The 17,042-nt window shown below is 28.1% G+C and overlaps 1 protein-coding gene across 1 annotated transcript in view; it reads right to left on the reverse strand.

The window, feature by feature from the left end:
* twit (target of wit) overlaps nucleotides 1-14,767 on the reverse strand; it is a 34,571-nt gene extending 19,804 nt beyond the window's left edge. The window contains exon 1 of the mRNA XM_065501406.1: nucleotides 14,423-14,767. Within this exon, the coding sequence (XP_065357478.1) occupies nucleotides 14,423-14,477 (55 nt within the window). The 5' untranslated portion in view covers nucleotides 14,478-14,767. The remainder of the gene's footprint in view (nucleotides 1-14,422) is intronic.
* Between the last annotated feature and the right edge of the window lie 2,275 nt (nucleotides 14,768-17,042).

The following is a 17,042-nucleotide window of genomic DNA, read 5'->3' on the forward strand; positions in this document are numbered from 1 at the left end:
TAAAATAAAGCTTTTTTCTACACAAAATTCTTACAACATTATTCTAACTATTATCGCCTAGATAAATTTCATTTTTATTGCTAAACATTACAAAAGGCGCATCAATAAATGTAGAAACCATGTATTTTTTACAAGAAATGGTTGAAAAAAGTCGGTAATTTGAATAGTCGAAAAAAGTCGATTAACTAAAAAGTCGAAAGTTCGAAAAGTCGACTTTTCATAAACTACCAAAAGTCGAAAGTTCGAAAAGTCGACTTTTTAAAAAACGGTAATTTGAATAGTCGAAAAAAGTCGATTAACTAAAAAGTCGAAAGTTCGAAAAGTCGACTTTTCATAAACTACCAAAAGTCGAAAGTTCGAAAAGTCGTCTTTTTAAAAAACGGAAAAAGTCCGACCTGTCGACTTTTTGTTTCAGCTATAGAACCCTACTCTGATCAACTCACTAACGACTGCAACCTCTGCCACTATTTATAACACTGCCATCTGTACTCTAGATTTCTCTTTAACTGTCTAGAGGTTTTTAATACATACGCCATCTGTGGTGTACTTTCTACAATGTTCTTTAACTGAATATTCGCAGCAAACAGCGTTGCCAACTTACGATCAATGGTCAACTGAAAGCTTTTATTTCAATGTTAATAATGCCCACAGATATGTTACAGTTTGCTATTACAGCACTGTTATTTGAAAGCATTAGGCTACTTTTAAATCAGCCGCTATAATCGTTATATTTGAATTCAAGTACAATTTCGTAACAATATATAACAATTAAAAAATTCAGGGAATACTTTTTTGAAAAATATAACAAAAATGCTTTTTAATGTGTTTTTGCGATGATATAAATTTTGCAAATTGAAAGTAAATTTTTATTTATGATTATTTTTTAATGAAATTTTAGAGATACATATATAAATTTTTCTATTGAAAGTGCATAAATGAAAACAAATGGGATTTTTTAGTTTTTTTGTCTATAATATCCATACCAGGGCGGGGACATCGGACACTTGAATTTTACATAAAAAATAGGAGTTCTTTGAATGGACCTGGTTCCCTCGGTAAAAACAATTTTCATTTTTTTTTTATTTAAAATATTTGATGAAAAGTTAGCTTTTCGAAAAGTATAAATTCCTTATACATCGTCTTAGAAATTGTTGGCGATAACATAAAAAGAAAAAAGTACTTTTTTCCCAAAAAATTAGCGAAAATCGCCTTTTTAAAATTTTTTAAATTCAAATGCATATAACTTTGGACTTAATCATTATTTTTGAACAATGAAAATTGGAGAAAATCGGGAAATACTTGGATCCGTTGTTATTAAAAAACTGTAGTAGGGTGGGTAAAAATTCTTAAAATTTAATTTTAAAATGCGAATATGTCCTAAGCATTAAGAGATAATTGAAGCTACGACAAGGTTTTTTGTAGTGCTCGATGAGTAGAATCTATATATATAATTTGCTCGAAATTGGAACACATTTCATTCAAACCGGGCTAACCGTTTAGATGTTACAGCTTTATTTCCCTCTTTTTTTCTATTCTACTGTGTTACGTTTTCTTTTACAATAGTAAATAATTTTTCAACATCTGATTGATTGTCGACGGTATTTCCATATTGAAATAGCTAAATTCAGTATAAATTCAGTTTGATTTTGTGGATTTACGTCAAAGCTAATGCGGATTAGGATGGGGATAATCTACATGTTAATTTGAATTAAGACTGCTAATGCAAATTAACTCTGTCGTCTGTCTACGCTATAACATAGTGTTTGCATCTTTCTTAACCGAAAACAATTTGTTCTCCATCAAACATTCTTCATCTAAAATTTCTTTTCACTCAAAAAATGTCATGAAATAGCGGAATGGCTCTCACTAGTCCCCATTCCAAATACGAGCCCTTGTTAATACAAATGAACTTAAAACATCTATCACGAGCTACCGAATAATTTCCAACATACATATAAAGTTTTTAAACCACTGTGCAGTGCTATATAAGATTCATTATAGAAAGAAAAGCACTTTTTACATCCACATCCACATTTATTCTAAAATAATAATTCATGCACAATCAAAATAAATACAAATCAAACAATAATATTTAACAGATTTGCGTTTGCTACAAAAAAAAAAGTAAAACACATTTTCACATTTTCTTCGTGTACCTAAATAAACATTAAAAGTTTTAGCTTGAAAAATTGTGTGCATTGTTAAGTGTATTTTTTATAAAAACTTGGCTAATGACGAATTTGCAGAAACATGTATATGAAAATAAACACTTTTATTGAACAAAATCTGCAACAACATGTTTACAGGAAAAATTGTTCAGCAAGATGTTTGATGGAAAAATGTTGCTACAACATTTCTTTCTATAAAACTGTTGCTGCAACATTTTCCAATCTATTGTTACGAGCAACTTTGGATGGTTGGCTGACTGTAAGGGTTTAAAAATTCTATAAATTTCCAAAAATATAATTAAATTTGTATAAACAATAAAATAAATACATATGTACATTAGGCATATAACTAATTTTTGCGAAATTTTTGGCATACCACCACGTGATGGCCAATGTTGTATAAGTAATGAAAATCATTTTTTTAGGTCATTTGGAATCAAAAACATCACGCACCAACACCAATTTCTAAAATAAACCAAACTTTTTTTTCTCTGAAAAATTATGTAAATAATTTCGTTATTTTTTTTGCGTGTGTGTGTGGGATACTTCCCTTATTTAAAAATTATCTTTTGAAGTCTGTCCGCAGTTATTATTAAAATAAAATATATGGTATTTCAAAATAATTGAAAATATTTCATGAAAAACTTTATTGCGTTTGGTGCGTGAACTTTTTTAACAACCGCAAAAAAATAACACCGTGATTTTTTATATTTTTTAATGCTCTATTCGACTATGCTATGCCCATTTGTATATTTGCAAAAATTGTCAATAGTTATATCCCTAATGTACATATGTAGCCAAAAACATCTAGCAAATCATAACAATGCCAAAGATCGACAGCTACAAATAGAATTTCAATTTAATGTGGAAATAAAACAAAATATTTTGATAGAAATTATTGTATTTTAAAAGGTGTATTTTTGGAAGATTATTCTACGAATACAAAGTAAACCGTATAAAGATAAACATGTCAGTCAGTGGGGGATATTGAAATTATATGTGGCGAGAGTTAGAAAGATAACGTCTATATCGTCCATCTATTGTGGAATCGACTTTTTATTACAACACTCAGCAATCATAAATATTTCGTAATAATCAATCATTTCTACAAACATACATATGTATGTATGTACATTAGAGTGCTCCAAGATTGTATGGACGAAAAAAACTTTCTAGGTACAGGCCGTCCCCCCCTCTAGAATTGTTCTATGTATTGTAGAAACACGTTGTGTAAAATATTAGGATGATAGGATAACGTTAACTGGTGGCGCAACGACGCTGAAGTTTTGAGGTGCATTTACAAGGGGAAAATATGGAATTTTTTCAGTTTTTGTAAAAATTTTGCCATTAAATAATGACTTTTACAATTTAATTTAAAAGAATCGAAATGTGTACGTAATTGTCATTATAATAAGATATAAAAGACAAAACTTGGTCAAAAAATGTTAAAGTTATTAAAAAATCGCCAGGCCATTAACGTGTCTCAGGCGACTAGAACAAGAAATTTATGAACAAAATTAACATATTTTGAGAAATATTAAAATAAAAGCTAATTTTTACTTAAAATATATCCATATTTACTTGTATATGAGTTTTTGTCCTCGTAGGATACCGTTAACCTATTCGCAGGTATGACCAAAAAAATAAAATTTTTTTAACGGCAGTTTCAAAACTCCAATTTAAAATTTTTAAAAATTTTGTTAAACAAATTTCAGAATTTTTTGATCATCACATGGGGATTTATTGACAACATAATAGGGAATAAAAATGTGAAAAAAGTATGTCAATACCTCCTATAGTTTTTCCGTACCTGCGATATACATTTTGCGATTTTCGAGAAAAACTAATTTTTTGGCCATATTTTGGGGAATGACCAGAATTTCCTTACTGTAATGATTTTTAAGTAAAAGCTATTCAGAATAATATAGTCCAGGTAATTTTAAATATATTCTGAAAGTTTTACTAAAATCGGAAAACTTTAACCCTTAAATCGTGAAGGTCAAAGTTCAATTTTTTCAATATTTGGAATTTCTCATGGAAAGATAGCGAAATATTATATATTTTTGGGCCGATTTTGATGAAACTTAAGAAAAATATAAAATGAAGTCTAGTATTCACAATAACAGTACAAAAATGGAAATTAACCCTTAATAGCACTTGGGGTCCAAATGACCCTCAACTTTTAAAATCACAAAAAACACATTCATTTTGACCCCAAGTACTCTTAAGGGTTAATTTACATTTTTGTACTGTTATTGTGAATACTAGACTTCATTTTATATTTGTCTTAAGTTTCATCAAAATCGGCCCAAAAATATATAATATTTCGCTATCTTTCCATGAGAAATTCCAAATATTGAAAAAATTGACCTTTGACCTTCACGATTTAAGGGTTAAAGTTTTCCGATTTTAGTAAAACTTTCAGACTATATTTAAAATTACCTGGACTATATTATTCTGAATAGCTTTTACTTAAAAATCATTACAGTAAGGAAATTCTGGTCATTCCCCAAAATATGGCCAAAAAATTAGTTTTTCTCGAAAATCGCAAAATGTATATCGCAGGTACGGAAAAACTATAGGAGGTATTGACATACTTTTTTCACATTTTTATTCCCTATTATGTTGTCAATAAATCCCCATGTGATGATCAAAAAATTCTGAAATTTGTTTAACAAAATTTTTAAAAATTTTAAATTGGAGTTTTGAAACTGCCGTTAAAAAAATTCAATTTTTTTTGTCATACCTGCGAATAGGTTAACGGTATCCTACGAGGACAAAAACTCATATACAAGTAAATATGGATATATTTTAAGTAAAAATAAGCTTTTATTTTAATATTTCTCAAAATATGTTAATTTTGTTCATAAATTTCTTGTTCTAGTGGCCTGAGACACGTTAATGGCCTGGCGATTTTTTAATAACTTTAACATTTTTTGACCAATTTTTGTCTTTTATATCTTATTATAATGACAATTACGTACACATTTCGATTCTTTTAAATTAAATTGTAAAAGTCATTATTTAATGGCAAAATTTTTACAAAAACTGAAAAAATTCCATATTTTCCCCTTGTAAATGCACCTCAAAACTTCAGCGTCGTTGCGCCACCAGTTAACGTTATCCTATCATCCTAATATTTTACACAATGTGTTTCTACAATACATAGAACAATTCTAGAGGGGGGGACGGTCAAAATTCGCAATTTTATTTTTTTGGAGCACTCTAATGTACATATACATATATACAATCATTTAATTGAAAGCATGATTGTATTTACATTCGTATATCTACATATTTGTAAAATATCTGTAATTATTTAATTTTTGTGAAAGTTGAATATGTATGTATGTATGTATGTATGTATGTATGTATGTATGTATGTATGTATGTATGTATGTATGTATGTATGTATGTATGTATGTATGTATGTATGTATGTATGTATGTATGTATGTATGTATGTATGTATGTATGTATGTATGTATGTATGTATGTATGTATGTATGTATGTATGTATGTATGTATGTATGTATGTATGTATGTATGTATGTATGTATGTATGTATGTATGTATGTATGTATGTATGTATGTATGTATGTATGTATGTATGTATGTATGTATGTATGTATGTATGTATGTATGTATGTATGTATGTATGTATGTATGTATGTATGTATGTATGTATGTATGTATGTATGTATGTATGTATGTATGTATGTATGTATGTATGTATGTATGTATGTATGTATGTATGTATGTATGTATGTATGTATGTATGTATGTATGTATGTATGTATGTATGTATGTATGTATGTATGTATGTATGTATGTATGTATGTATGTATGTATGTATGTATGTATGTATGTATGTATGTATGTATGTATGTATGTATGTATGTATGTATGTATGTATGTATGTATGTATGTATGTATGTATGTATGTATGTATGTATGTATGTATGTATGTATGTATGTATGTATGTATGTATGTATGTATGTATGTATGTATGTATGTATGTATGTATGTATGTATGTATGTATGTATGTATGTATGTATGTATGTATGTATGTATGTATGTATGTATGTATGTATGTATGTATGTATGTATGTATGTATGTATGTATGTATGTATGTATGTATGTATGTATGTATGTATGTATGTATGTATGTATGTATGTATGTATGTATGTATGTATGTATGTATGTATGTATGTATGTATGTATGTATGTATGTATGTATGTATGTATGTATGTATGTATGTATGTATGTATGTATGTATGTATGTATGTATGTATGTATGTATGTATGTATGTATGTATGTATGTATGTATGTATGTATGTATGTATGTATGTATGTATGTATGTATGTATGTATGTATGTATGTATGTATGTATGTATGTATGTATGTATGTATGTATGTATGTATGTATGTATGTATGTATGTATGTATGTATGTATGTATGTATGTATGTATGTATGTATGTATGTATGTATGTATGTATGTATGTATGTATGTATGTATGTATGTATGTATGTATGTATGTATGTATGTATGTATGTATGTATGTATGTATGTATGTATGTATGTATGTATGTATGTATGTATGTATGTATGTATGTATGTATGTATGTATGTATGTATGTATGTATGTATGTATGTATGTATGTATGTATGTATGTATGTATGTATGTATGTATGTATGTATGTATGTATGTATGTATGTATGTATGTATGTATGTATGTATGTATGTATGTATGTATGTATGTATGTATGTATGTATGTATGTATGTATGTATGTATGTATGTATGTATGTATGTATGTATGTATGTATGTATGTATGTATGTATGTATGTATGTATGTATGTATGTATGTATGTATGTATGTATGTATGTATGTATGTATGTATGTATGTATGTATGTATGTATGTATGTATGTATGTATGTATGTATGTATGTATGTATGTATGTATGTATGTATGTATGTATGTATGTATGTATGTATGTATGTATGTATGTATGTATGTATGTATGTATGTATGTATGTATGTATGTATGTATGTATGTATGTATGTATGTATGTATGTATGTATGTATGTATGTATGTATGTATGTATGTATGTATGTATGTATGTATGTATGTATGTATGTATGTATGTATGTATGTATGTATGTATGTATGTATGTATGTATGTATGTATGTATGTATGTATGTATGTATGTATGTATGTATGTATGTATGTATGTATGTATGTATGTATGTATGTATGTATGTATGTATGTATGTATGTATGTATGTATGTATGTATGTATGTATGTATGTATGTATGTATGTATGTATGTATGTATGTATGTATGTATGTATGTATGTATGTATGTATGTATGTATGTATGTATGTATGTATGTATGTATGTATGTATGTATGTATGTATGTATGTATGTATGTATGTATGTATGTATGTATGTATGTATGTATGTATGTATGTATGTATGTATGTATGTATGTATGTATGTATGTATGTATGTATGTATGTATGTATGTATGTATGTATGTATGTATGTATGTATGTATGTATGTATGTATGTATGTATGTATGTATGTATGTATGTATGTATGTATGTATGTATGTATGTATGTATGTATGTATGTATGTATGTATGTATGTATGTATGTATGTATGTATGTATGTATGTATGTATGTATGTATGTATGTATGTATGTATGTATGTATGTATGTATGTATGTATGTATGTATGTATGTATGTATGTATGTATGTATGTATGTATGTATGTATGTATGTATGTATGTATGTATGTATGTATGTATGTATGTATGTATGTATGTATGTATGTATGTATGTATGTATGTATGTATGTATGTATGTATGTATGTATGTATGTATGTATGTATGTATGTATGTATGTATGTATGTATGTATGTATGTATGTATGTATGTATGTATGTATGTATGTATGTATGTATGTATGTATGTATGTATGTATGTATGTATGTATGTATGTATGTATGTATGTATGTATGTATGTATGTATGTATGTATGTATGTATGTATGTATGTATGTATGTATGTATGTATGTATGTATGTATGTATGTATGTATGTATGTATGTATGTATGTATGTATGTATGTATGTATGTATGTATGTATGTATGTATGTATGTATGTATGTATGTATGTATGTATGTATGTATGTATGTATGTATGTATGTATGTATGTATGTATGTATGTATGTATGTATGTATGTATGTATGTATGTATGTATGTATGTATGTATGTATGTATGTATGTATGTATGTATGTATGTATGTATGTATGTATGTATGTATGTATGTATGTATGTATGTATGTATGTATGTATGTATGTATGTATGTATGTATGTATGTATGTATGTATGTATGTATGTATGTATGTATGTATGTATGTATGTATATATTTAAGCTGTTCTCGATTTATTCGATTCCTTTGATTTTCATTTAAATTTTTATAATCAAACGTCCAATATTTTCCATGTGTTCTTTTTCTAATTTGTAATTTGTTTAATATTTTCTTGTTGTTTTTATTGTAGTGGTTTTTTATATCTTAATTTTCAACAAATTAATTGTTCGTATATGTACATACATAGATACATATGTATGTATTTATATAATAAAACTACATGATAAAACTAGTCTTTAGGTTTTTCAGTTTGTTTGCGACTTTCAATAATTATAATTTCTCTCATGTGTATGTTTAAATCTTTTTAAATATTTCAAATATTATATAATGTTCTGAAGAATGAGTATTTACCTAAATAACAGAAATATCACAAACCCATCGTTTTATTTTACTTACTACCCAGTATGCAACATTTCGAGTCAGTTCTTTTTATCGAACTTATTTCGAATTAAAATCGAAAATGTGAATTTATTATGATGCTCTTCTATCCAATCTACATTTTTATGGAATATCGTATTTTAATATTTTTAACACGAAAAATGGATCGAAGACGTCTTAAAAGAAAAGCGCAGCCAATTATTGATGTTGTTTTTGACAATTCGAATCTTCAAAATCAGCAAACATCAGAAATATGTGCAGAGTTTATTGCATTAGAAAATGAGAATACATCTAACGCAACATTATTGGATAATAATAAAGGTATGGAATATACATTATTTCAAGAATAAATTGCTCGATGGTATAAAGTATACGAAATTGTTCATATATTTAATCGAAATCGAATCATTTTAGAACATTTTTAATACCGAAAAAGGTATAGTATATCGATAAAAATTAGAATCAGAATAATAAACGATTTTCGACTCTTTATCTCTCTGCCTCTACTTAGGAAAACACGCACATTCTCGACATTATATCGCAGTCGATATCGATAAAATTTTACGAAAAAATTATTCATTTTCGATATAACTTCGAATCATTTTGCGTACTGGGTAATAATTAAACCAACCATTCAAATAATTTGTTTATTTCTAAGGGTATCAACGAATCTACAGTTTAGGTGTTTTTTTGGCAGAATTCTGGTAATGCAGAGTATAAGGACCTCACATTACCATGTAATGCTGGAGATAACTAGAAAGAAAAAGTTATTATTGGGTATATAATAGGGTATTCAATAGATTAACCGTTAATCGGTTAACCGATTAATTTTGTACGGTTAACTGTTCGAATAATTTGAAATTGCCGATTTTCAAATAACAAATAAACCGATTAATTTGTGTCGATTAACCGAAATTCCTTTTTTTTGCACTTTAAATTTGTTTGTATTTATTTTTCCGTTTCAATTCATATACAAATTTCAAATTAAAATTAGATATTTTTGAACATCCAATAAACATGATTATTATGTATAACAACTGACATATTTAATTTACATGTATTTGAAACTTTGTTTGTATTTACATCCCAGTATGTAAAATGATTCGAAGTTATATCGAAAGTGAATCATTTTTTCGTAAAATTTTATCGATATCGACTTCGATATAATGTCGATAATGTGCGTGTTTTCCTAAGTAGAGTGCAGAGCGATAAAGAGTCGAAAATCGTTTATTATTCTGATTCTAATTTTTATCGATATACTATACCTTTTTCGGTATTAGAAATGTTCTAAAATGATTCGATTTCGATTAAATATATGAACAATTCCGTATACTTTATACCATCGAGCAATTTCTTCTTGAAATAATGCATATTCAATACCTTTATTATTATCCAATAATGTTGCGTTAGATGTGTTTTCATTTTCAAATGCAATAAACTCTGCACATATGTATTTCTAATGTTTGCTGATTTTGAAGATTCGAATTGTCAAAAACAACATCAATAATTGGCTGCGCTTTTCTTTTAAGACGTCTTCGATCCATTTTTCGTGTTAAACTATATTTTTATGAATATGTTATTGATAGGATAATAAATAAAATTTTATTTTCTCACAAATTGACAAAAGAATAATATGTATGTATATGAATTTGTCAATTTGTGAAAAAATTAAATTTGACATTAAAAAAAAACTCGAACATTATTCACCATTTCTATAAAATATTAAAATACGATATTCTAAAAAATGTAGATTGGATAGAGCATCATAATAAATTCATATTTTCGATTTTAATTCGAAATAAGTTCGATAAAAAGAACTGACTCGAAATGTTGCATACTGGGATGTATAGACGAAACTTTTTTTGAAATGAGTCTTTTATCATAACTAAACGAAACTATTAAATTAATCAAAATCTAAAACAATCCAAAAAGGAATATTCTTTATCATGCTTTTGATTTCTCCAACGTATACAATCAGCGAGAGAGTTTTTTCCAAGAAAAGTTGTATTAAATCTAAAGAAAAAATCGTTTAAATTATATTCTTTTTATAAAACATTATTTCAGAAGATCTCACTAAAACCCTAACAAACTGCAACAACGTCATAATTCAAAAAAGTCGTTTCGAGAAAAACGTCTTTGAATATATTATGACATTTTACTATTTCTTAAATAAATTTTCAACAAATCATGAGATTTCAGAAATATAAATAGTAGATGTTAATATCTTTCTAATCAAAAATGATCTCAAATGCCTTATTTGCTGTTTTTTATATTTTTGTACACAAAATTCGTTGTTGTATTTTCAATTTAAAATGAAAATAGAAATTATTCGGTTAATCGAATAATTTTAAATTAACCGATTATTAACCGAATAAATCTAAACCTCGATTAATTATTTGCTCGATTAACCGATTAAACCAGAAACCCGATTAATTGAATACCCTAGTATATAAGTTATAAAACAAATTGCGGTATATTTTCGTAGGATTTTTGATAGTGAAGGGAGTAAATTATTCCACCCTGCCGAATGTATCACTTATTTTGTTTATATTTCAATTTAACCGCGCGCCAGGTGATTATTATTGACCTTGTTTAAACACTACACCAACAGCAAAAACCAAACACACACTTAAATAAAACAATTAATAGAAATTTTTAAATTAAGACAATATTTTATTTTATTTCTAAACATTTTCTAACAACCAGAAGACTTAGTATCTACTTGTACTAGTAAGTTTTGTGGTCATGTCTTATTTTTATTTAATTTAAACAAAAATTGGAATATATATTTTTGGAAATACATATTTGAATACCTACAATTATGTTTGTTTAGAAAGATCATTATAAATTACTTTAAATTGTGATGATTTCTTTTTTTCAATTGTGGTATCATTTTGTACATGTTTTACTTATTTTTATTGCACTCATGTGTTGACTAATTAAGTATTTATTGAAATTTAAATAAATTAAGTTTTTGTAATTTGAACTGCATCACCTGTTTGTATTTTTAAATTTACATATTAAAGACCACACATGCATATGTATGTATATGGGTATTTCCATGTCATCGTACGCCTATAGAGTGGAATAGCTTTTGCAAAAATAAGTGTAACTGAACAATTATCTATATATGTACAATAGATTTCGTTTGTGACCAGGTCACGTCATTTGATTTGCGTCCTTTGTTTCGGAAAATTTTCACTCATTGTGGTGGTTCAACGCACGTAGAGCAAAAACGGTTGAATATGTTGCAAATCTGATTTCACTAGTCGATTGTTCATCAAAAATTAATACAATTGATGTTTTTTTGAATCCTTAAAAATAGTTCCAAAAACCCACAACAGGGGGCGTTCTTCTTAATTATAACACTATAGATACTTGTTTCAGTCGTGGTTGACATATTCATGGAATTGCCCATATGCGTATAAGTACAAATGTTGGAGATTGATAATGTAAGCAATTCGTAACATTGTCTATACATTTAATTTAAACTACAATTTACTTGACAGTAGTAAATTATTTAAGTATCCATTTAAGTTTTATTATCTTGTAAGAGATTTTAGTGGATTTTTGCACAAATTTATTGCATTTACAAAGATTTAAATGTAATAAATTTTAATATAAAATTGTATTTTCCTGTTCTGTTCTCTGTATCACAAAAGTAAAATTACTTTTGTAGTAATAACACCAAAGATCGAACATTTCCATTTTATCATAGAAAAAAATCAGAAAGCATACAATGTTATTAAAATCTAGTTGAAAATGATCAAAACGGTGTTCTTGACGTTGTTCTGCGATATTTTCTTGTGCTTGTACTAAATCCTCGCAAATTTTAAATTTTTGAATATTTCAGGATTCTAAATTAACGAAATATTGTCAAATGCTACAATTTACATTTCCTAAAACCGGCTAACCGTCATAAAAAACAGGTTTGTCAAAAAAACGAAAATATAATGAAAACCGATACTGGTCAAGTTTATAATGATGAAAACTGGGGTTAAGCTACGTTTCCGCATACACCGTAATCGGCATCGAAAACGAAATTCCATACATTTGCACCGAAAAAAAGCAACGAAAATTGGGAACGAAACGGCACCGATCAGTAACGAAAAACCTGTCATTTGGGGCCGCAACGAAAACAACTTCAAGTAGGTTGTTTTTGGTGCTGTAGGAACGAAATTATTTTAATTATTTTTTTATTTCAAATTTAAAGAAAAAAAATAAATTTTCTTTATTGGAAGAGGAAAAAATAATGATTTCGTCAAAAATAATGAAATTCTATTTAATGTGCGACATCCAAAATTAAAAAAAAATATTTCTTTTCAGTTTTATGCCGCAACGCACCCAACTGAAACGAAAACAATTCAGAAACGAGACGGTGACGAACACCAACGTTTTTCAGTTTCAGTTTTCGTTATCGGCACCGATAACGGTGTATGCGGAAACCCAGCTTTATCCGGTTTTCGGTTTTGGATACTCTAGTATCTACGTAATTTAAGAAGCTTACGATTGTCAACAATACAGTAGTAGCACGGTGATGTCATTGGAGACATGTACATACCACAACTGCTTATAAATATGTCACTAAAGCTTATTACAAGTTATAAGTAACGCGGGCTGTATATAGTAGTCATTGAAAAGTAAGTTATTGAGTAAATGCATATATATATCAATCGTAACTAGATTTAATGAAAAACTCACTGATTTCACTATAACAAAGCTGTTTTTATTCTTTGTTGGGAATGACTTGATCAAAAATTCAATTCTCTATCCCACTATACACAGTGGGGGAAATTAAAAATAAATTGAAAATAAATGTGTAATTGTATCGTAATTTAAGTGGGTACAGTGTTCTTCAAAATCTGGACAATAGAAAAGTTTTATCCGAGTTTATGTTTTGAATTTGGGCTTTATATACCAACAGGCAGCGGGATCACAAAGCCCCAAAATAAGGCACCTCCAATATATACAAACTTGAAAACAATGTAAACTTTATTATTTCAATAATATTTTGATTCGCTATTAGCAAGTATTCGAACGGTAGGTCAAAAATAATTCATAATTGTTATAATTTACGATATTTCTTTAGACCTTTAGACATATTTGATAAAAAAAAAAACAGAAAATTTACATAGTTTGCAATAATGCATATAACCTGTGTGTCCTACTTTGAAGTATTAAGTATATATGTATGTACCCAAGCAAGTTTTATTAAAATCGAACAATCATTTAAGAAATTACAGATGTATGTACCCATGCAAGTTTTATTAAAATCGAACAATCATTTAAGAAATTACAGATTTATTTAATTTTTTTCAAATTCATGGTGGCATTTTGTTTACATTATTCAGTTGGAATATAATATTTTTATATGTATGATTAAATATGTTTATAATTTTCCAAACATTTACCTTTAATTTTGTAAACAGCTGTCAAAATGACTAGACTTATAATCATTACTTTCATGTTTGATGTAGTTTTTTGTTCTTTTTTTTATTTATAGGATTGTTGTTTACACTTGTTCTTTCTTATACAAATATGAAATTATTCAGCAACACTCTTCAATAATACTCAGAACAGAGATTGACACCTGAGATAATCGAACCAACTCTGGCAAAGTTTCAAAAATGTTTCAAAATTGTATGTGTACCAACACAATTCTCAATAATTGTCCATTAAGTGTCAAATGTAATGGACAAATAATAACAGTTTGTAAACATGCAACGTTTAACGCAACAAATTATTTATATTTTATTCTTGTAATATTTTTAGTAAATTACTAAAAAAAAGTTTATATATTTCACTTAAATTTGTTTATTGTTTTTTTAGTTAAACAAATTTAGTTTGTTTTCGATTTAATTTCAAATATTACGATGCAGACAGCAAGTGAATTGTAGAGCAACTGATTGTAAAAGCCATCACTGATGGCGGAAGAAGCTCAAACGAATAGAAATAAAGAAACTTATTTCGTACGATTTTCCCATTCGTTTTTTTTTATATGCATGACGTATGTTTTTGCTGTATGTGGCATGAATATTGAAAAAACCCTTCGTGTGTGTGTGTTTGTTTGTTTTTGGCTTGGCAGCTTGTGGAAAGAGGCGGAAGATGCGTAAAAAAGTTTTCTAAATTTCTATTACTGTCATTCTAATACACAATTTTACTCTGCTGCTGCCACTCCCAGCAGTTCTAGGAGACAGTACCGAACTAGTGATTTTACCCATCATTTAGGGTGGGAGCTAGTTACTTCAATAGCCACGTGGCTAGTCATTTTAACACGGGCATGTCCTAGGCACAGGGTCAATTGTCTCTTTTTGATTACAATGGGACTGTCTAATAGCTGGTCCAAAATAGGCAACGCATTGGATTAACATACTGGTTACATAGCGTCAGTTACCTTGCTAGCTTTGTAACTGGTTACTTGATCAGGTACTTGACTAGTTATTTTAACACGTGCATGTCCTAAGCAGGGGGTCAATTGACCCTTTTGATTACAATGTGAATATCGGATAGCTGATCGAAAGTAGTCATCGCTTCTGGTGGGTAAAATAAAGTGCAGTACAAAAAAAATTTGAAGTGACTTCATGCTATGTTACATGGGATATCAGTATACTTAAGCAAAAATAAAAATAAACTGTATGAGAATTATATTAACACAATTTGTATAAAACCAGTTTGTACGAATAACTCACAAAACGTTTAAAGTGACTACACTCTAGATTACTTAGAGACAATTGTCTGCACGCTAGATTACTTGGGATGCATAAAGTAACCAATTGTCTTCTCTCTGCACTACAAAGTGCACACACGTGTCAAATGACCAAAATATATAAAATGGAGTCAGCCAATTGATAAGACATTTGTGACAATTACTGTCTTTAAGGGACACATTGACTACTTGCCTAACTGCTGGGCTGCTACTCTTACTACTTATACTACTACATCCCATTATGAAAATGGTTTTCAGTTACTAACTACAAATACATAAATATTGTCCAAAAAGGACTTTCAAGCTTGTGTGTGTGGAAAACAGAACAAAAGCTTCAAGGATTAATTTTGGCGCCAAATGGTCGTCTAGTAAGTTAGAGTGTGTATATCAAGTAGCCATTTAGACGCCCATTACGTCTAAGAAAAAAATGATGCCGTTTAATCGATTAATGGAGATTAAAATGTTAATATATTTTAAAATGCAAAGTAATACTAGACTAAATATTGTAATATTTCTATACAACTAAGTATTTCTAGATTTCTTTACAAGAATTTCTTACATGAATTTGGTTTTCTTCAATATGTATAAACAATTTATCTTTTTTTTTGCGTATGTATGATGTATTTCTCTATATTCGTGAATTAAAAAGCTTTTTTTGTACTTTGTGTATAAAGCTTTTCCATATCCGCTGTTAGAAATGCTTTCAAATTATAAGTTTGAGAACGACTGTTGCCATGGTTGTGGTCTGTAATAATCAATCTTTTGCAAGGTTTTAATCGGAAATACCGTTAATTCTAAAATACAGTTTTTTTAAATTTAAATTTAATCAATTAAAGAAATGTATGTATGTTACAAAAGTCATCAGAGCTCCACATCAATAATCCTTCTATTCCATCAATATTCTTCCTTATTTCCATAAACTGCCCGATTTTAGCTTAAGAAGATGAAATAATAGCTGTAAGAAATACTCGTAATTTCCGTATCTTATATTGTTTACCAGATTACATATGAGGCTAGTTTCTAGTTAGTTCGAAAGACTAGATGTCGCAAATTAGATTTCTGCAAGGGATTCTGTTTGATTACCACCAATTTGATATTCTTCATTCCGCTGGACAAATTATGTTTGAATTAAATATGCTTTTGTATTGAAAGGAAAATATACATACATATATATTTATGTACGTGACTCTCATAAATTAATATCGGGTTGGATAGCCCTTATTTTTTATAACCTCAGAAATACGTTTTGGCATGTTATAAATAATTTTTTCCAAGTAATCAACACTGATTCTTCATGCAGTAGGGTGCCAGACGGCCTGGAATGG

This window comes from Calliphora vicina, chromosome 2 (assembly GCF_958450345.1).
Source record: "Calliphora vicina chromosome 2, idCalVici1.1, whole genome shotgun sequence".
NCBI classification, from domain to species: domain Eukaryota; kingdom Metazoa; phylum Arthropoda; class Insecta; order Diptera; family Calliphoridae; genus Calliphora; species Calliphora vicina.